At 40.8% G+C, this 21,678-nt stretch overlaps 1 protein-coding gene across 4 annotated transcripts in view; it reads right to left on the bottom strand.

The window, feature by feature from the left end:
- The window catches only part of LOC115157023 (cGMP-dependent protein kinase 1), a 190,902-nt gene that overhangs the window by 39,367 nt on the left and 129,857 nt on the right, over window positions 1–21,678 (bottom strand). For all 4 annotated transcript variants that reach the window (XM_029704900.1, XM_029704908.1, XM_029704883.1 and 1 more), the window contains exons 4-7: window positions 20,229–20,334; window positions 13,310–13,373; window positions 2,243–2,320; window positions 1,977–2,071 (exon numbers count right to left, since the gene is read on the bottom strand). In XM_029704900.1, coding sequence (XP_029560760.1) covers window positions 1,977–2,071; window positions 2,243–2,320; window positions 13,310–13,373; window positions 20,229–20,334 — 343 coding nt within the window. The remainder of the gene's footprint in view (window positions 1–1,976; window positions 2,072–2,242; window positions 2,321–13,309; window positions 13,374–20,228; window positions 20,335–21,678) is intronic.

A 21,678-nucleotide genomic window follows, 5' to 3' on the forward strand; every position in this document is an offset into this window, starting at 1 on the left:
TACTTTATTATATAATGGGTGGTTAAGGACTACTTCTCAACTTTACGTCAAAAAAAATTACCATTCTAAGCACTCGCTTTCAGGAAAATAGTTTAATGCCAAATGAGGTGACGAGAAAAGATTTGGTTTGCATTTGTTTACTTCCCCTTTGTACTTATTCTACATGAAATATCTGAATGGATATTCTGCTGCTGCATTAAAACATCCTTTTCAAAAGTGATCAGGCCAACACCTCATGTTAGAGTTTGAGCCTTCTCTTGCCCAGGAGATGATTAAAAGCAGAGAGGTGAGCTTTTCTAAATCTCACCGTTCACTTTCTACCGGCCTGAGGAGAATGCTTTACCTTCCGTCATGCCTGTGAGAGCTTCTAGTCCAGTCCATTTCCTGTCTAATAAAGACAGCTTAACCTGCCTTAACCCTGACTACTTCCTTTGTTAACACTTCTCTCCCCACTGGTCGTCACGACTCCTGGAATCAATAACGCTCCTTCAGCGGTCGTGGCCTCCTGTAACCCATCATATAGTCTAATCCCTCCTTTATAACGGTCCTCACACTACACTGACTCAAAGACTGTCTGTCTGACTGTGTGAAAGAGGGAGCCCCAGGTCTTCATTCATTGACTTTACCAGTCAGTGTGATAGCTGCTGCTTTCTACACCTCAGGACCAATGACCTGAATAACATTGTTCCACAGCTATACCAGGACAGAGAAGAATGGCTGAACTTCAGGTAGCTATCATGTCAAGGGAAGAGCTTTTGTTAGGTTAACACAGTGACATGAAACCATTAAAAACAAAGAGTATTAATAACATTTGCAGAAAACCTTTTTTCTGTCACATTCACTTTTATCATTCATCTGTACTGTACTGCACATAAAGTAGGCTTGCTTGTATAACTTTACATTGTAATGCAGTACTTCATCATACACCCCACCTGATCTACAGATCGGACTCTTCCACGATACTTCCTCTCTTCCACGATACTTCCTCTCTTCCACGATACTTCCTCTCTTCCACGATACTTCCTCTCTTCCACGATACTTCCTCTCTTCCACGATACTTCCTCTCTTCCACGATACTTCCTCTCTTCCACGATACAACCTCTCTTCCACGATACTTCCTCTCTTCCACGATACTTCCTCTCTTCCACGATACAACCTCTCTTCCACGATACTTCCTCTCTTCCACGATACTTCCTCTCTTCCACGATACTTCCTCTCTTCCACGATACAACCTCTCTTCCACGATACAACCTCTCTTCCATGATACTTCCTCTCTTCCACGATACAACCTCTCTTCCACGATACAACCTCTCTTCCATGATACTTCCTCTCTTCCACGATACTACCTCTCTTCCACGATACTACCTCTCTTCCACGGTACAATCTCTCTTCCACGACAGAACCGCTCTTCCACGATACTACCTCTCTTCCTCGACACAACTTCTCTTCCACGACACAACTTCTCTTCCACGACACAACTTCTCTTCCACGACACAACTTCTCTTCCACGACACAACTTCTCTTCCACGATACAATCTTCTCACCCAATAGTGCCTCTTTCCATGGTCTCTACCAGGTCAACAACATACAGCAGCGGGAGGAATTGGAATATGTGAACAGCTGAACTATAGGATGAATTTGCCTTAAGTGGTATGCAGTGATGAGGGATCTGAGAGAGGCTGCTGACTGTTCTGACACGGTGGGGCTCTTCAGACACACAGTGAGGTGGCCTAAAGAGAGCACCTTTCCATCAGAGAAATACACCTGGTCACTCTCCCTCTATCACACTATCTTTTACTCTCTACTTTCCTCTCAGTCCTGGTGAAGTGATATTGGTGTTTCATACTAATCATGTTACATATTCCACCAACTTTCATTCTATTGTATTGGAGGAGATTAGAAAGAAGTCGTTTCCCCTTCAGTACTGCAAATCTTCATATTATGGACCTTTCCACAGACAAGACTAACCAACTTACCCCTGCAGGGCTTTCTCCCCAAACCAGTCTCCTTTGCCCAGGCCTCGCAGGTACACAGGCATGTCATTGGAAGAATCCTCCCTGGTGACGTTCACCTGTAAGGAAAGGCATCAGCAGTCATTCATTGCTCTAATATTGGAGCCTCCTTCTGACATTGAACTAACCTCCACCGTAATCACTGTAGTAGACAGGCCTTGGCTAGCCCCACTGACGCCGTGCACCTCTAACATTAATACATGCACCTCTATTATAAAAAGGTTGGTCACCTTTCCCTTGCTGATGATGAAGAAGGTGTCCCCTCTGGCTCCCTGTCTGATGATGTACTCCCCGTCCCCGTAGTGCGTCTGAAGAGAGAGGAAGAGAAGTGTCACTCAACACTGTCATGAACGGTCCGAAGAGACCTGACAAGAGTCCTCAGCGTCAGGCGCGCAACCACCATGTTGAATCATCACCAGTCCCCCAATGTAGAATGGCCTTTAGGAAAATAGGACCACTGTGTACACAGACCATGTACTGTCAGATATCAGTTGCGTCGTTGACAATGATACATTATATTTTTCTGAATGAAACGTCCTGCATTTGTCAGATTGTGACCATCACTCAGTGAGGGAAGAGAGTGAGCGAGTAGGGGGATGCCAGGGGGATGGGAGGGGGACAGAGAAATAGGGTTGCTGCTGCTTCATGTCCATCCTTGTCAGCAGGGATCAATATGTGAAGTGTTTCCAATAATTACCGCAATAATGATCCCATTTTTTATTAATAATGTAGAACTTTGTTCTAAAGCTGTATCGGTGCCCATTGGGCGCAGTGATTGCAATATATTGGCTATATCCAGGAAAGCCAAAGTTCCAAAAACTGGGCCTAAAATAGTGTATAAGCGATCATACAAAAGATTTAGCTGTGACTCCTATGTGGATGATGTAAAAAATATTTGTTGGTCTGATGTGATTAATAAGTAGCATCCAGACGTTGAATTTGATAAATTTATGAAATTGCTTCTTCCAATTATTGACAGACTGTTAAGAAACTGACTGTTAGAACTGTTAAGGCTCCATGGCTTGATGAGGAATTGAACAACTGTATGGATGAAGGAGATGGGGTAAAAGGAGTGGCTAATAAGTCTGGCTGCACATCTTACTGCAAATTGAGAAATGATGTGACTAAACTCAACAAAAAGAAGAAACTTTTATTTTATTTTTATTTAACCTTTATTTACCTAGGCAAGTCAGTTACGAACAAATTCTTACTAACAATGACGGCCTACCCTGGCCAAACCCTAACCCAGATGATGCTGGGCCAATTGTGCGCCACCCTATGGGAATCAAACCAGGGTCTGTAGTGAGATGCAGTGCCTTAGATCGCTGTGCCACTCGGGAGCCAAGATCAATGATTTATAGAATGATGGACAATAAAAAACTTTGGAGTACTTTAAATGAAATTATGGGCAGAAAGACACATTAAATGACATCTTTCATCAAATCAGATGGCTTATTCATAACAAAACCATTTGATGTTGCAAATTATGTTAATGATTACTTCATTGGCAAAGTGGGAAAACTTAGGCAGGAAATGCCAAAATTGAACAGTGAGCCACCGTATTCATGCATAAAAAAAACAATAATGAAAGAAAAGCATTGTAAGTTAGAATTTTGCAAAGATAGTGTGGGAGAGGTGGAACAATTATTGTTATCGATCAAAAATGACAAACCTACTGAGAATGGTAGCTGACCCTAGGGCTGTTGCGGTGACTGTATTACCGCCACACCAGCAGTCATGAGTCATTACCTCAGTAAAATTCCATGTGACCGCTGAGTCACAGTAATCCCCTTTTATGCACTCTGGACATGGCTTTGTAGTACCCAATTTGCTAACTACCATCAGGTCCTAATGGCCTGGTACTCAGGGCTCTATTGTCCCTCCATCAGGTCCTAATGGCCTGGTACTCAGGGCTCTGTTGTCCCTCTGACCGCTCTGACATCAATGTCAATAAAATTGAAAATCACATCAAAATCACAGTACTTCTAAAACTCACCTCACCGTGATGCTCAATTTGAAGAAAGAAGTTCAACAGCAGGTTGAAACAGTGTAAAACATGGTTGTTGTGGATGTTGTTTCAAAGCCTAACATGCTGACCACACCGCTCGCGTTGCAAAATAAATGTACACATACATGTTATTCAATCATGCCATCCACACTGCTCGCATGCGCCAACGAGCGTCTGCGTTGCCAAGCGCTAAAATAGAAGTCAGTTCCATTTGTTACATTGAACATGGTGCAAGTCCTGCCTCTCCCATCTCCTCATTGGTTTATAGAAGCATATACGTGCCATCTCCTCATTGGTTGTACCCATGTGGATGATTGAAAGATGAACTGAGGTCGGTCGGTTGGTTGTGGTAATACACCTTATTATGAAAGTTAAATGCCAATAGCCATATAAAGTCCAAAGAAGAAAAAGCATGGGAGGAGAGATGACTGGAAACGATTCGGTTGACAGTTTTATGTGTGGATTACTTGTTGGAGTAGAGGACCTTGTGCATTTCAGGTAAAATAACAACTCAACGTTTATATCCCAGGGCAAATTCAGCTAGCAACAGCAAGCTAGCTAAATGCACAGGGCAGGGTTCAGACCCAGGGCCGAGCTTAATGGTGAGTTTGGATGGTACAATGGTGTTGAAGGCTGAGCTTAAGTCCATGAACATCATTCTTACATAGGTATTCCTCTTGTGCAGATGGGATAGGGCAGTGTGCAGTGCGATGGCGATTGCATTGTCTGTGGATCTATTGGGCGGTATGCAAATTGAAGTGGGTCTAGGGTGTCAGGTAAGGTAGAGGTGATATGATCCTTAACTAGCCTCTCAAAGCACTTCATGATGATAGAAGTGAGTGCTATGGGGCGATAATCATTTAGTTCAGTTACCTTTGCTTTCTTTGGTACAGGAACAATAGTGGACATCTTGAAGCAAGTGGGGATAGTGAGAGACTGAATATGTCCGTAAGCACTCCAGCCAGCTGGTCTGTGCATGCTCTGAGGACGCGGCTAGGGATGCCGTCTGGTCCGGCAGCCTTGTGAGGATTAACATGCTTAAATGTCTTACGTCGGCCACATAGAAGAAGAGCCCACAGTCCTTGGTAGTGGGCCGCGTCGGTGGCACTGTGTTATCCTCAAAATGGGCGAAGAAGGTGTTTAGCTTGTCCGGAAGCAAGACGTCGGTGTCCACGACGTGACTGGTTTTCCCTTTGTAGTCCGTGATTGTCTGTAGACCCTTCCACATACGTCTCGTGTCTGAGCCGTTGAATTGCGACTCCACTTTGTCTCTGTACTGACGTTTTGCCTGTTTGATTGACTTACGGAGGGAATAACTACAGTGTTTATATTCGGCCATATTCCCGGTATCCTTGCCATGGTTAAATGCGGTGGTTTGCACTTTCAGTTGTGCCAAGCTACAGTAGTAGCGTCATGCCCAAGAAGACTCGAGGCTGTAATCGCTGTCAAAGTTGCTTCAACAATGTACTGAGTAAAAGGACTGAATACTTATGTAAATGTGTTGTTTCTGTTTTCATATTTGTAATATATTTTCAAAAATGTAAAAAAAACTGTTTGTCATTATGGGGTATTGTGTGTAGATTGATGAGGGTAAAAAACTATTTAGTCCATTTTAAAATAAGGCTATAACGTAACAAAATGTGGAAAAAGTCAAGGGGTCTGAATACTTTCCGAATGCACTATATCTAATAGAACTCAGAGGGTTTTCTTAAATGGAAGCTTCTCTAATGTCATATATGTAAAGTGTGGTGTACCGCAGGGCAGCTCTCTAGGCCCTCTACTCTTTTCTATTTTTACCAATGACCTGCCACTGGCATTAAACAAAGCATATGTGTCCATGTATGCTGATGACTCAACCATATACGCATCAGCAACCACAGCTAATGAAGTCACTGAAACCCTTAACAAGGAGTTGCAGTCTGTTTTGGAATGGGTAACTAATAATAAACTGGTCCTGAACATCTCTAAAACCAAGAGCATTGTATTTGGTACAAATCATTCACTAAGTTCTAGACCTCAGCTGAATCTGGTAATGAGTGGTGTGGCTGTTGAACAAGTTGAGGAGACTAATTTACTTGGTGTTACCTTAGATTGTAAACTGTCATTGTCAAAATATATTGATCACTGTTTGTAAAGATGTTGAGAGGTCTGTCTGTGATAAAGATATGCTCTTTTTTTTGACACCACACTCCACAAAGCAAGTCCTGCAGGCTCTAGTTTGATCTATTGTCCAGTCATATGGTCAAGTGCAGCAAAGAAAGACCTAGTTAAGATGCAGCTGACCCAGCACGTCTTGCTCTTCATTGTAATCAGAGGACTAATATTAATACTATGCATGCCAGTCTCTCTTGGCTAAGAGTTGAAGAAAGACTGACTGCGTCACTTCTTGTTTTATAAGAAACATTGTGTTGTAAATTCCAAATTGTTTGCATAGTCAACTTACACAAAGCACTAACACACACTTCCCCCACCAGACATGCCACCAAGGGTCTTTTCACTGTCCCCAGGTCCAGAACAAATTCAAAGAAACAGTATTATACAGAGCCATGAGTGTATGGAATTCCCTTCCATCTTATATAGCTCAAGTGAACAGCAAACCTGGTTTCAATAAACAAATAAAGCAACACCTCACGGCACAATGCCTCTCCCCCATGTGACCTACTTGTTGTGTGTATGTACTGACACGTAGGTGTAACTCATAGACGTACACACTCATTACATGTTCATGTTTTTAAATGTATGTAAATTGTAAAGTCTTTTGTCTGCAATGTATTTTTCGTTTTGTGTCAGACCCCAGTAAGACTAGATGTCGCTAATGGCGATCTTAATAAATCAAATCATATCCCTCCCTCCAACTGCTCAGATGTGGTCAGAGAGAAAGAGGGAGAGCGATTTTGACATCTGATGCTGGGGAATGAGTAGATAAACTTGAAGCCTTTTAATTTCATGTTGTGCTAATTTAATAATAATATAATATTACTATATTACATATTCTACATGTCATTTATGTTGTCATTCACTCTCCCCTGACCGCTACCCCCTATTGTGTAGCAGTGAGCCGTTCTAAAGGACCAATCAGGGACGACCCTCACAGGATCCCTTCCTGCCACTTCACTGAGCAGCAGCAGCCCAGGGTCAGGTCCGTCAGGTTTCAGTGTTCCAGCCACAACTTATCAAATTACCTGCTTTTATTCCCCACTGTTTGGTTTTCAGAGTGGCAGGAAGGCAACTGAACCTCTGTGCAGGCGGCACTACATTAACTTGGACTTTGTATTTATTATAGATCCCCATTAGCTCCACCAAACTTGGACTTTAGTGGAGGGAGTAATGAAACACAGTAGGGATGTTTTTTATTAAAAAGTACTAAAGTATATTAGCCATGATAAATAGGTCTGATGTAAAAATAGATTCATATAATACGTCACAGATCAATAGTACCAGGTTTTTATGGATTGATGGCAGCTGACAGCTTTGACTTTCATGTCAAAGTTGGGTACATCAAGAAGACAGAGATCAACAGGAGCTGGAAGCCTGGCCCCCAGATTCATTTAAAATAGACAGCAGAACCATTTCAATAAAGATGGAGTGAAGCAGAGGGTCATGAATCGGAAATGAAATTCCATTGTATAATGGGCAGGCTTATCAAGGGGAAATTACGGCTTGTACTGTATTGTATGTAGCATCGCTATGCATCAAATCATAAATAAATAAATGGTATTCAAAGAGTAAATCCTATTTCTAATCATCTATATTCAACGATGATTTACAGGTTGCGGTAAAAATTCATTTTTCATTCCTCTCACTCTCTCAGCCTGAGACTATCGATTGGTAATAGCTGCTTAATTCTCCTCCTCCTTCATCCATATTTGAGGACACAGCCGCTTGTGAGGATGGCAGATCATGACGGGAGTCGAGACAAGTCGTCCCACACATTAACGCAACCCTCACACATCAGCTGGAAAACAGTGAACTCTTGACATGCTCTGCTCTGCTCCGTATGGGCCAGAACAGGACAGTGTGGGAACGGGGAACGTCTGGAATTAAAAATAAACCTCTACTCCCAACTCAACCGCTGCCTGCCTAGTTACACATCCATAGTAGGATCTTGTGGGTTTGATTCCACCGTGATTAATACCGGCAATGTTTAAATGATTTATCCCTTGATACTGTCCAGTTTCTTTATACCAGGACTGTATGTTCCTCCCGCTCTGGAATGACTGTATAGAAAGTGACAATAAACAAACACAGCTCACTGATTTACTTTTAGAGAGCAAAGAGTGTTTATGCGAGTCAGTATTTATTTACCAGACAGGCTGGTTAGGGAGGAACAGTCATCATCAGTAACTTAGGTGAACTATCTTTCAACAGCTCTTTCTACTTTCTTCCTGTGCTTTAGTATATTTTTAGGCCTGGGAGAAAATGTCACCGTTATTCATTGAAGCTGCACGGGAAAAATCCATTAAGATGGAGAAGAAAGAAAGAAATGGCTAGTTTAAGGGAACACTACATTTTGGGCTGACACAGACTTCGTTTTTCTTTCTCCCAAATTGAAATATACCACCTGTGTCATGAGCGGTTTCTACCAAGGAATGGGCCTCCCAACGAGTAGAAGACAGATGTGTGTCCCTATAAACTATACAGCATGAATAGTGCATATAACTGCATATAACATCACAACACCTTTTTAATCTCACTTTAAAGATGAATTGAGCAGTGATGAAAGTTAACTTATCAGACCATTCTTATTTTCATTATGAATGGTGGCTAAACATCAAACCGTAATCTTGGAGGTGTAATGGGTATTTCTCATGATGTATTTGGCAAATCAGTAAAGGAAAGGCAAGGCATGGTTGAAGTGCGATGATGAAACGGTGCCCTCACAGATGCAACGGTGCCCTCACAGATGCAACGGTGCCCTCACAGATGCAGAAAATTCTGCTCCACAACACTGAATTACTTCTTTACTTCGTGGCATTACTTATCTGCCACTTTATTTTTTACACTAATCAGTTCCTTTCTTACATGGGCACCCCTATCTCCTTTGGTTTCTACGTGGAAAGAGGACCCAAGACCTACTCTTCTGTTTTGTTATACAGAGACTGTTAGCTGTTATGGGTGGTGAGTTTGGTACCCTGCCCAGCAGTGCTTGACATGGGAAGGAGCTCACCGGAGTAGAGTACTAGCACCTCAAATGTTCTACTGCTTGAGCTCCTGTTCCTCTTATAGGACGTACACTGGATTCAGAAACTATTCAGACCAATTGACTGTTTCCACATTTTGTTACATTACAACCTTATTCTAAAATTGATAATCTCATCAATCTACACATAATACCCCACAATGACAAAACAAAAACTGTTTTTTTTTATGTTTGCAAATGTATTAAAAATTTAAAACAGAAATATTACATTTACATAAGTATTCAGACCCTTTACTCAGTACTTTGTTGAAGCACCTTTAGCAGCGATTACAGCCTTGAGTCTTCTTGGGTGTGACGCTACAAGCTTTTCACACCTGTATTTGGGGAGTTTCTCCCATTCTTTGCAGATCTTCTCAAGCTCTATCAGGTTAGATGGGGAGTGTCGCTGCACAGCTATTTTCACTTCTCTCCAGAGATGTTTGATCGGGTTCAAGTTCGGGCACTGGCTTGTTTGTCACTATGGGGTATTGTGCGTAGATTAATGAGGAATTGTTTTTATTTAACCCATTTTAGAATAAGGCTGTAACATAACAAAATGTGAAAAAATTCAAGGGGTCTGAATACTTTCCGAATGCACTGTACATAAACTCAAAAGTATTGTGGAGCTCCTGTATCTAAATATAAACACTACCGACAACCAAAATGGGTACCGGCACCTATTTCAGTCCAAGTCAAACACTGATGCCCAGTCATCCGTTGCCATAGAAACCACACCGCAGGGTTCTGTCAAAGGTTTTAATTGTGTCTGTCACCGTACTATGCTGTTATTTTACACTGACTGAAGCGTGAAGACTAAGTAAGAAACAAACTGATGCCATTTGAAAAAAATCAATATGTGAGCATATACTGGCCAGTAACCACACCGTAGTCATAATAATAATAATAATAATAATAATACTACATGGGACTTATATAGCGCTTTCAAGTCACTTTACAATTATAGAAACGAAACAAACAGATGAAAACAAGACAACAACAGGAAGAAACACAACATGAAACAAAGAAACGGGGAGGGACTTAAGAAGGTAAAAGAGTGGGATGTTCTAGTGTATGAATCAGCAAGCAGGTGTGTGTGGGTGTGTGTGTGAGAGAGAGAGAGGGTGTGTGTATGTGGGGGGGTGGGGGGGTTACAGAGCTTTGGAGGAATACCATGAGATTCCTGTGTTTTAAAGTACATTCTCCTGTTATCATGAAGGATAGCCTGAGTGTTCTCCCTATAGATATCTCACAGGAGTCTTATCCTTATCCCACACTGCAAGGCTGTAGGAGATTGTTCCATAATCCAGCCACTTGAGAAGCCTCCACGGCACGTCTTTCGAGGAAAACATTACTACTTGAATGCATAAGTATTAGTCATATGCACAGACTACACACACACTCCTTTGTATGCAAACATCTTCACTGCTTTTTACCTGAAATGATGACTGACAGTATGTAATAAAATAAATCTTTCTGAGGCTTAAACGAAATGCCATGCATCACAGATGTTGTTGTAAAGTTAGGTTTTCCTGAGGTTCCTAATGTTCTCATCCGTGACCTGCACTACTGGATTTCCTCATTTAAATCATGTTAGTGCAATAATTCGGTATTATTTTAGGGTACACTGAAGCTAAACACTACTGTAGTTAGTCAGAGGCAAAAGAAACACAGCACATACTGTATCCAGAGAGGATTGTGTTAACACTGAGGTGCAACACCTTAACATTGATAACTATGCAATTAACTATATGACATTTTTTAAATCATACTTTCACGTCTAGGCAAATCACCATGACAGCAAACTATTTGCAAGAAACTAATGTTTCCAATTCCTCGTCATTACCTTAACTGTATGTTTCACTGCTGCTCAAATTAAATCAATTCCTCGTCATTACCTTAACTGTATGTTTCACTGCTGCTCAAATGAAATCAATTCCTCGTCATTACCTTAACTGTATGTTTCACTGCTGCTCAAATGAAATCAATCCCTCGTCATTACCTTAACTGTATGTTTCACTGCTGCTCAAATTCAATCAGTGCTGCTACACAATTATCAACAGTAGATCTGTCTAACACATTTTCTCTATCATGTGAACAACAATATGAAGCACAGACAGAAAATCACTGCACTGTTACAAATGGTAAGAAATGGACTAATGGCTATTTGTGAGAAAGGAGTGACATTTGGGTGAGGAGACTGTCTGTGTTGTGTCGTTCCATGGTGAGGCTGCATACAGTCTGATCGATTCTAGTGTCTTCTGGCGAGGTATGCAGGTAGGTACACACACAATCACACACTCGCACGAATGCACGCACACACAACACACGCGAACAACATGCAAAGACACATCGACAGTGATCTCACCTACACCACACTGAATGGCAGCATGCTCATCATCCGCCCCCTTTGGAGCACCCCTCAAATGTTTGAGCATTCTGTGTTTTCCCTCATGTTTTATTTCAGTCCTTCAGCGAACAGAGTCAGACTGATAGTGTCTTGGTAGTCAGTGGGGCATTCTGGGTCTAAACATAGAAATAAAATATAAATTCTAGTTTCATTCATCTGAAACTATACGGCACTATGGATTGGATTTGGTGTGATGTGACCAAATACTGTTTAATCAGATGAGTCATAACTAAGACGTATGTTTTCCCTTTGCATGTTATTCTATTATTGTTCTGTAAGGGGTTAAAGAAGTCAGGTTGACTCAGAAGCAACGGTTGGTGCCAACGAAAACTGAGGCCAACGCATTACAAAACAAAACATGGTTTGATATATAGGTTGGTTTAGGAATAAGGATGTGTGTTCATAATGGAGCTAATCCTCTACCGATCCAACAGATTAAAATAAACAATGAAATAATGGATTTGATTCCCTTGTGATTTTTGTGGTCATACTTAAGCTGACTATGATAGAGAAAGTCTGCCGGAATTATATTTTTCTCGTTTTAATTACCAAATGTTCTTTGGAAACCAGTTATACTGGAGGTCAAGTCATCTAATTAACTTGGAACAGCAGAAAGATTCTTGCTGGAAATAAACAAGCATAACATTTAGGAGGTGAAGGACTGTAGAGACTTAATGTAATATGTCCGCGTTTCTCAAGTGATCCTAAGGACCCCCGTACCACCGTTTTGGGAAACATCTGCATGCCAATGAATAATAAGATGATTAGCGATCTGCTCTGAGGATGTGATTACACCTGTAGTTGCTCCCTCTCACTCATAGACCACAAAGTAGACACTGTTTATTGTAATATTCTGATCAGAGCCAGAATGGTTTTCCTGACCATGTGACAAGACTAGGAATACGTCTGGGCCCTGGTTATAGTCTAGTTTACAGTTATTCTTGGTTATGTCATGTGGCCATGAAAATCTCACAGGTGGACGTTTATTGTCTTGAGTCTTGCCTCGGAGGCAGAACTGGGCGATTTCCGCTAGACCGGCCAGCTGCAAAGTCCAAATTGGCTATATAATGTATGGTCTTAATTTAAGGTTAGGGTTAGGCATTAGGGTTAGCAGTGTGGTTAAGGTTAAGGTTATGGTTAGGTTTAAAATCAGATTGTATGACTTTGTGGCTGTGACAGATAGTGACCACTCTGCAGAGCTGCCTTCAGAACAAGATTCATGATGAAAAAAAAACGGCAATTCTGATGTCTACTCTCTAGACTGAAATCTACAGCGACTGTATTGCAGGCAGAGTTAGCTCAGAGGTTATCACAGTGAGTTTTACCTCAGGTTGTGTCTGGTGAGTTATTGACTACAGATAAGAACTCAAATCAATTCAAATGGCTCTGTCAGACCAAGACACGAAACCTGAAATGCACTTCCACTACTATGAAGATTGTAATGACTACAAATTGCAGCTTAGTTACATTTCCAGAGAAACCTCTTTTAAAATGTGAATACCCACAGTATAATAATCATTACGATTTATCAAGGCAATCAATTCTTCATCATGTAATGATATGGTTCATAATTTAGGGAAATGTAAATAAATTGCTCAATTACAGTCAATGAAACAGACGTAAACTCATCAGCACCCATTGCCACAACCCTTTTAAATCGAGGTAACTTCGCTAAGTTCCACCAGGACACTTAGGAAACTCACCTCTTCCATCACGTCAGCAAGCTTGCTTAGTATTTCTTCTGAAAGGCCTTGGAATGTTGGAACACTGTTGGGGAGAGGGAGAGAGTGAGAGTTAGCTGTTTTGGAGCCTTCAGACACAAGGTGAAGCCAACAGTTCATGCTGTTCCTGGCTGGTTGACAGTACTAGGTACTGTGGAGCTTCATGACTTGCAAAGCATCGCCCACCACAGCGATAAACACTGTTTATTCACATAAATCACACATCATCAATATTCTCTCTGTTTTCTGTCGTTCTGCTATCTATCTCAGTAAGTAAGCCAAAATACACAATGCGCCTTGCAAAGCATCTATGGAGCATTTATGTTAAAGAAAACAGCACAGAAAGTTGCATGACAAAGTCGAGTCTGTATGACTGATTACAGGGAGGGAGAAAAAGAAACACCAGGTACGACCACATAATGTACGTATATAGACACAGCTGTGGCAGCACCCTTATGGAAAAACCACATCCATTTCACGTGATCACATGTAACAACATATAAAGCAACATGTGAAGCAACATGTGCTAACATAAAACTCCACATCTGATTACATGTGAGCACATGTGAGAACATGATCTCATGTGAAATGAATGTGAAATAAATATGACAACATGGGGATGCAACATATCAACACGTGTTAACATGAAATTACATTTGAGCACATGTGAAAGCTGAGGTGTAAAATGTTGTTTAGAATACTTTACTTTAAAACGGAACAATTGACACTAATTCAATTTAAATAGTAATTTGTCTAGTTCCCAGTTGGTTCCAGGGACATTTTTAGTTGTTCTCAGAACATTGTGTCATGGTCCCCTTGAGGTTTTTGTTTAGTTTTGGTAAAAAAACATCAATCTCCAACTAACTACTGTATTTTTACAGCTAAATAAAGGTGTTAATGGACAACATGCTGAATACTTTGGATTCAACCACAATTAGGATTTGAACTCATAACCTCTTCATTTCTAGCAACCTGAAGTTCTTGCTGAGCCACCAGGTCTATGGACATCATGGAGATTGGCTATATATTTATTGTCAAGAACACATTTCTGCACTTTGCCTAAAGTTGCAGTAAAAATAAGGTAAATATATACAACAACTTGAAGGTGTTATTTCTATAAAGGACAGTATGCTGCTGTATTCTGATTTCAACTACGGTAAAATCTTGTATAGTGAACACAATTTTGATGGGATTGAACTAATAACCCCTTGTTCACTACCAACCTGTAATATCCTGCTACAATGCAGCTACACCACCAGATCCGTGAGTGGAAAAGAGATATGGCCACAGACTTATTGGCAAGAGCGGATCTGCACTTTGATCAAAGCTGCCCAGAATCAAGTAAATAACTGTACAATTGTCACCACCAATGTAACAACGTAAAACTAGCAGTGCTCAAAGACACTTCATTTAAAGTATACAATAATTCTTTGGGATTACAATTTGCAACCATTTGGTTGGGAGAGCATCAACGTAGCTGCAGCGCTTCCAGGTTCAAACTAATTGCTTGGAATTATACTGAACAAAAATATAAATGCAACATGCAACAACTTCAAAACTGTTACTGAGTTACAGTACATATGAGACCGGTTGAACGTACTGACAAATTCTCTAAAACGACGTTGGAGGCAGCTTATGGTAGAGAAATGAACACTCAAGAGCTGCACTGTTTAGATGCCAATTCCACGCTCCCTCAAAACTTGAGACATCTGTATGACAAAACTGCACATTTTAGAGTAGCCTTTTATTGTCCCCAGCACAAGGTGCACCTGTGTAATAATCATGTTGTTTAATCAGCTTCTTGATATGCCACACCTGTCAGGTGGCAAAGGAGAAATTCTCACTAAAATGGATGTAAACAAATTTGTGCACAACATTTGAGAGAAATAAGCATTTTGTGCATTTGGAAAATGTCTGGGATATTTTATTTCAGCTCATGAAACATGGGACCAAGACTTTACATGTTGCGTTTATATTTTTGTAGCACACTCTTAAAAAATAAGAGTATGGTTAGGGTACAGTGTTGTTCTCTGGGTACACATATAACACAGATACACATATAAACTCACATGGTACAGTGTTGTTCCCTGGGTACACATATAACACAGATACACATATAAACTCACATGGTACAGTGTTGTTCCCTGGGTACACATATAACACAGATACACATATAAACTCACATGGTACAGTGTTGTTCCCTGGGTACACATATAACACACATACACATATAAACTCACATGGTACAGTGTTGTTCCCTGGGTACACATATAACACAGATACACATATAAACTCACATGGTACAGTGTTGTTCCCTGGGTACACATATAACACAGATACACATATAAACTCACATGGTACAGTGTTGTTCCCTGGGTACACATATAACACTTACACATATAAACTCACATGGTACAGTGTTGTTCCCTGGGTACACATATAACACAGATACACATATAAACTCACATGGTACAGTGTTGTTCCCTGGGTACACATATAACACAGATACACATATAAACTCACATGGTACAGTGTTGTTCCCTGGGTACACATATAACACACATACACATATAAACTCACATGGTACAGTGTTGTTCCCTGGGTACACATATAACACACATACACATATAAACTCACATGGTACAGTGTTGTTCCCTGGGTACACATATAACACACATACACATATAAACTCACATGGTACAGTGTTGTTCCCTGGGTACACATATAACACAGATATACATATAAACTCACATGGTACAGTGTTGTTCCCTGGGGTACAAAATTGTCAAAGGTACACTAAACAGCTACACATATAAACTCACATGTGACACGACACATACGGAAGGGGGCGCCCCTCCTCGCCCGGGCGGCGCTCGGCGGTCGTCGTCGCCGGTCTACTAGCTGCCATCGATTTATGTTTCACGATCTGTTAGTTAGGCCTAGGTTAGTTGCGCACCTGTTTTGTGTTAGTTGTTAGTGGGGCGGGGTATTTAGGCTAGTTAGTTAGGTTTGTTGTTTGTGTGGGATTGTTCGTTGGTCAGGGTGTGTTTGTCATGAGGTTCTGGATTTTTGGAGTTACGCTATTCATTTTGGGCTGCGTCCCTGGTTACGTTCTTTTAAGGGTGGTGCGTTTCTTTTTGCACACCTTGCACTCCATACCTTTGCATATTTTCCGTGTGGATATTTTATTAAATTCATTCACGGAATCTTTCTGTCTCCTGCGCCTGACTCTTCTGAATCCACAAGCCACCCATTGTGACAACATGGTCCAGTTCAGTACCTTGTAGGTATAGAAGATTTTTCTACCCAATATTTTAAACATAAGGAACGATCATCACTGCACTTTAAAATATACAGTGCATTTGGAAAGTATTCAAACCCATTGACTTTTTGCACTTTGTTACATTACAGCCTTATTCTAGAATGTATTAAACCGTTTTTTTCCTCATCAATCTTCACACAATACGCAATAATGACAAAGCAAAAACAGGTTTTTAGAAATGTTTGCCAATTACTGTGAAATGTACTAAAACCCACTTGCAACTGGTTGATAGCAAGTTATTGGAAGTTAAACATTAACTTCCTGTGAACCAGCTCCCATTAAGCTTTTGGAATATGCACAAAAACCTCTAAACAGTGCAGCTCTTGCGTGTCAGAACTGCTTACTAAAATTGCAAAACTGACAGTGTCAAAAGAGATGCTCAACCTTCTTTAACATAACCATAAAAGCACTTAAACGTGTTCAACATTTCCAATGATGGTTTTAGACCATGCCCCCAAATATGCTAATGAGTCTCCGCCAGTACATTGCCTCCACCTGCATTTCAAAGTGCAGTAATGATACCTAATCCTGCATTCGTAACCAAGTGGGGAGTGGGAATTTACCACATATGCCTGGGAAAAATCCACTTGAACGGCCCTCCAACTGGTAATTGCCAGTGGGAAATGCGTCTATCATCCCTGAGCTCTCCCATATGCTGACCTCTGACATCACCTACTAAGGAAATTACCTCGATAACAGCATATTCAGCAGTTAAATGTAACAACAAAACATTATTTATGAAATGCAATCTATTAATATGGTTTTTGAACTCCATCATGTGTTTATGGTTGATGCAGCTTGTTGGCCATTCGCCAATTGGCGTTTCTCAACGAGTTCAAAGTACATACAGTAAATGCAAGTGGTATTTACGACTTCACAACTGCTAAATTTCCACCTCCCACATGGTTACGAACGCAGCATTATATTGAATATATTAGGTAGAAAGATGTACCATTATAATAGATTATGGGCACATGTACCCTAAAAGGTACTGATGTGAGTTCCTATGTGTAACTCTGAAGGTACCTTACCTGTACATTTGACCTTATTGTACACCAGGAAACAAAACTGTCCAACAGTGTGCACTTATTTGCACATAACAAAAGAGTGCCATCTGCACTGCTATTTTAGTTATCAGTTATTCTGACTATTCTAAATCCCAGGTAAGGACATGTTGGATAATAACTACTGCATAAATAAACCACAATGTAAGCATGTAGGTGAAAGTGTGTCAAATATGTAAGTTGAAAAACTGCATGTTAAAAGTACAGTGTGTGTATCATAAAAACACATTTTTGTTTGCAGGGCATTACCTGTGAAATCTCATGTGAAAAATTGAATCCACATGTAAAAGGTTATGATTTCACATGTGCAAAACGTGTAATTCCAAATTCAAAAGGCACTCGCACATCTGAGCTATCTTTTTTTGCAGGTGCATGGTAACAGTTGAATAAAATGAAAAAAAAGAACATGTACAAAATGTAGAAATGTCACGTGAAATCATGTGATTTTCCACATGTAAAATGAGGTGGTTTTTCCATAAGAGGCAACCAATTCTTGTCTGTCTTAAACCCCCTCTCTAACACCAGCATCATCTGAAGTGGGAAAGTGTGTGCAGTAGTAAGTAGTAAACCAGTATTAAACCAGTATTAAAACAGTAGTAAGTCAGTATTAAACCAATAGTAAGTCAGTAATAAACCAGTAGTAAACCAGTATTAAACCAGTAGTAAGTCAGTAATAAACCAGTAGTAAACCAGTAGTAAGTCAGTATTAAACCAGTAGTAAACCAGTTTTAAACCAGTAGTAAACCAGTAGTAAGTCAGTGGTAAACCAGAAGTAAACCAGTAGTAAGCCAGTAGTAAGTCAGTATTAAACCAGTAGTAAACCAGTAGAAAACCAGTAGTAAGTCAGTAGTAAGTCAGTATTAAACCAGTAGTAAGCCAGTAGTAATCCAGTAGAAAACCAGTAGTAAGTCAGTAGTAAGTTAATAGTAAGCCAGTAGCAAGTCAGTAGTAAGCCAGTCGCAAGCCATGGCTCAGGGTTTGAATTTAAGGTTGGGCCTTAGAGCAGCTGCCAATCATACTAAGCGTTTCAAGAAGGAGATGTTTACATACCTTTGGCAGGCTCTCTCCTCAGTGAGAGAGACCTCATTCACACACACATTCGCAGAAACGCACACACACAAACATGCAGGAACATACACACACACACAAAATCTGGCAGTTTGACAACATCCAAGTCTCTTTGCTACTATGGAACCACTGTAGGTTGTTACCAGGGGAACTACTCCTTCAGAAATATAATTGATGCGTTTGATATTTGACATTCTCTACTGAAGATAAGAACTGGCAGAAGCTACTTCTCAAATATTATGACATAAAAGCCATGAACACTTGAGCAAGGCACTAAACCCTAAGTGCTCTTGTTAGTCGCTCTGGTTAAATGTGTCTGCTAAATTACTCAAACGTGCACCAGCTGGCTGTAGCTGCCAATGCATGGGGAGAAAGACATCTTATGTTAACACTAAAAGCTGACTTCATCCAAATCAATTTCACCATTTCCTGCGTGTGACATCATCAGGTCCTTGCAATAAAGGGCAACAGCAGGGCCTCCGGGAGGAGAGATGCTGTCAATGCAACATTCTCCTCGGTCTTCCTCGATGATCTATTTCAGCAGTGGAGACTGGAGGAAACTCCAGTTCCAACCACTTACACAGTCATTGAGAAATCACAGAAGGCAGGCTAAAGGCTCTGTGTATGCAGATCAGTACTGTACTTGAGGACGTGTGTTGAATGAGTATTTGTGGTCAAACAGCTGTTGTGGACTATCCATCTGAATCACTACAGTTGATCACTGGGTGGGAAATCTTCATTCGGGGATGACGATGTCCTTTGTTATTGTTGCGGCATCCTAAGGGTTTGCCTGCTCAGAACGGGGGGATTTAATCATGATCCAACCTTTTCTGGAGGAAAATCTATTGGTCTGGCTCATATAAGTGTAAATCTATTGGTCTGGCTCATATAAGTGTAAATCCATTGGTCTGGCTCATATAAGTGTAAATCTATTGGTCTGGGACGTCAAACGTTTGTTGGTTTTAGAGCAGAAAACCCACCAGTGAACCTAAATGAATTATACTGTATATTAAACACAAAATCCAGGTTTTAAGATAGAAATCGTCAGGTCTGAAGCTGAAAAATTAAAAGCTGGATTACACTCAGCTGTGTAAACAGAAAGAGGGCATAGTGTGATGATGGTCAATAAACTGGTGCTTTAATATCACCAAGTGGTAATAAGTTAATTTAGTGTAAAATACCTGAAGTGTCCAATCACCTGATCCTCATTTGAACATGGATCCAGCAAGTGTCTTTGTTGAACACAGACATCAGTGACAGGAAAAGGGAAGAGGGGAAGGTGATTCTGTGACTGTCAGAGACAGTCACTCAAACCACAGCCCTTGCTCGAATGGCATCTTAAGGGGCGTGGAGGAAAGAGAGAGAGAGAGAGAGAGAGAGAGAGAGAGAGAGAGAGAGAGAGAGAGAGAGAGAGAGAGAGAGAGAGAGAGAGAGAGAGAGAGCCCACCTCTTTAGAAACTCCATGTATTCGGCATGTTTGATGAGGCCTGTCCTCATCATAATGGTCTGGAAACACTGGCGGTCGATGGCCCATAACTTCACATTAGTGAGGGCTGAGGAAGAGACAACAAAAATACATTAGACTGAGAAAATAATGACTTTACGATCACAGGATGTAACAGTTTTATATAATGACAGAATATCAAGAAACGGACAATATAACATTTAATCAATAACATTTTGAAATGTAAATCTAATTAAAAACCTGTGCAGTACACTCATAAACTCTTCGAAAAAAGGGGGAATCTAAAAGAGTTATTCGGCTGTCCCCATGTACTGTAGAAGCCTTTCCACAGAGGATTCTACCTGGAACCCAAAAGGGTTATTCTATGGGGACAGCCGAAGAACCCTTTTGGAACCCTTTTTTCTAAGAGTGTATCATTGTATCACCGAATCTGCTATGCAGATCATCAGTCATACAGTATCCATGGCAACTCCTGTGGTTAAATCCAAGTCAAGTCATTTGGAACCAGAGCAATAATCCTTCATACCACCACCACTGATGTCTACCCATGATTACCATTCATACCACCACCACTGATGTCTACCCATGATTACCATTCATACCACCACCACTGATGTCTACCCATGATTACCATTCATACCACCACCACTGATGTCTACCCATGATTACCATTCATACCACCACCACTGATGTCTACCCATGATTACTATTCATACCACCACCACTGATGTCTACCCATGATTACCATTCATACCACCACCACTGATGTCTACCCATGATTACCATTCATACCACCACCACTGATGTCTACCCATGATTACCATTCATACCACCACCACTGATGTCTACCCATGATTACCATTCATACCACCACCACTGATGTCTACCCATGATTACCATTCATACCACCACCACTGATGTCTACCCATGATTACCATTCATACCACCATCACTGATGTCTACCCATGATTACCATTCATACCACCACCACTGATGTCTACCCATGATTACCATTCCCCTGTACGTTTTCCATGGCAGAGCATCAGTCAGCAAGTTTGAAAAATTGACTTTTCTTAAAGGGTATACTCTCAAATCATCATCATTATTTAACACAGCGAGTGCAAAGAGAGATACTAAACTCCTACACGCCCACAATGACCGCTGTGTTGGATCTGGTCAGTGAACCCAAATTGATTTCCTTTAATGGATCATCATCTATGGTACACAGATGAAGGAGTCTTAGACTAGATGACAGGGGCGACGGAGGAGGAATAGGACATTCCATTTCACCATTCATTATTTATTACTCCGGTACAGGGATGGGAATATATAGTATCATGGGAAAGTTCAACGCATTTTGAGGGAATATCCCAAGTTATTATTATTGAATGAAGACGTTAGGACTTCCCTTGGACCCTCGCAGTGTGACAGG

This window comes from Salmo trutta, chromosome 2 (genome assembly GCF_901001165.1).
Source record: "Salmo trutta chromosome 2, fSalTru1.1, whole genome shotgun sequence".
Classification (NCBI taxonomy): domain Eukaryota; kingdom Metazoa; phylum Chordata; class Actinopteri; order Salmoniformes; family Salmonidae; genus Salmo; species Salmo trutta.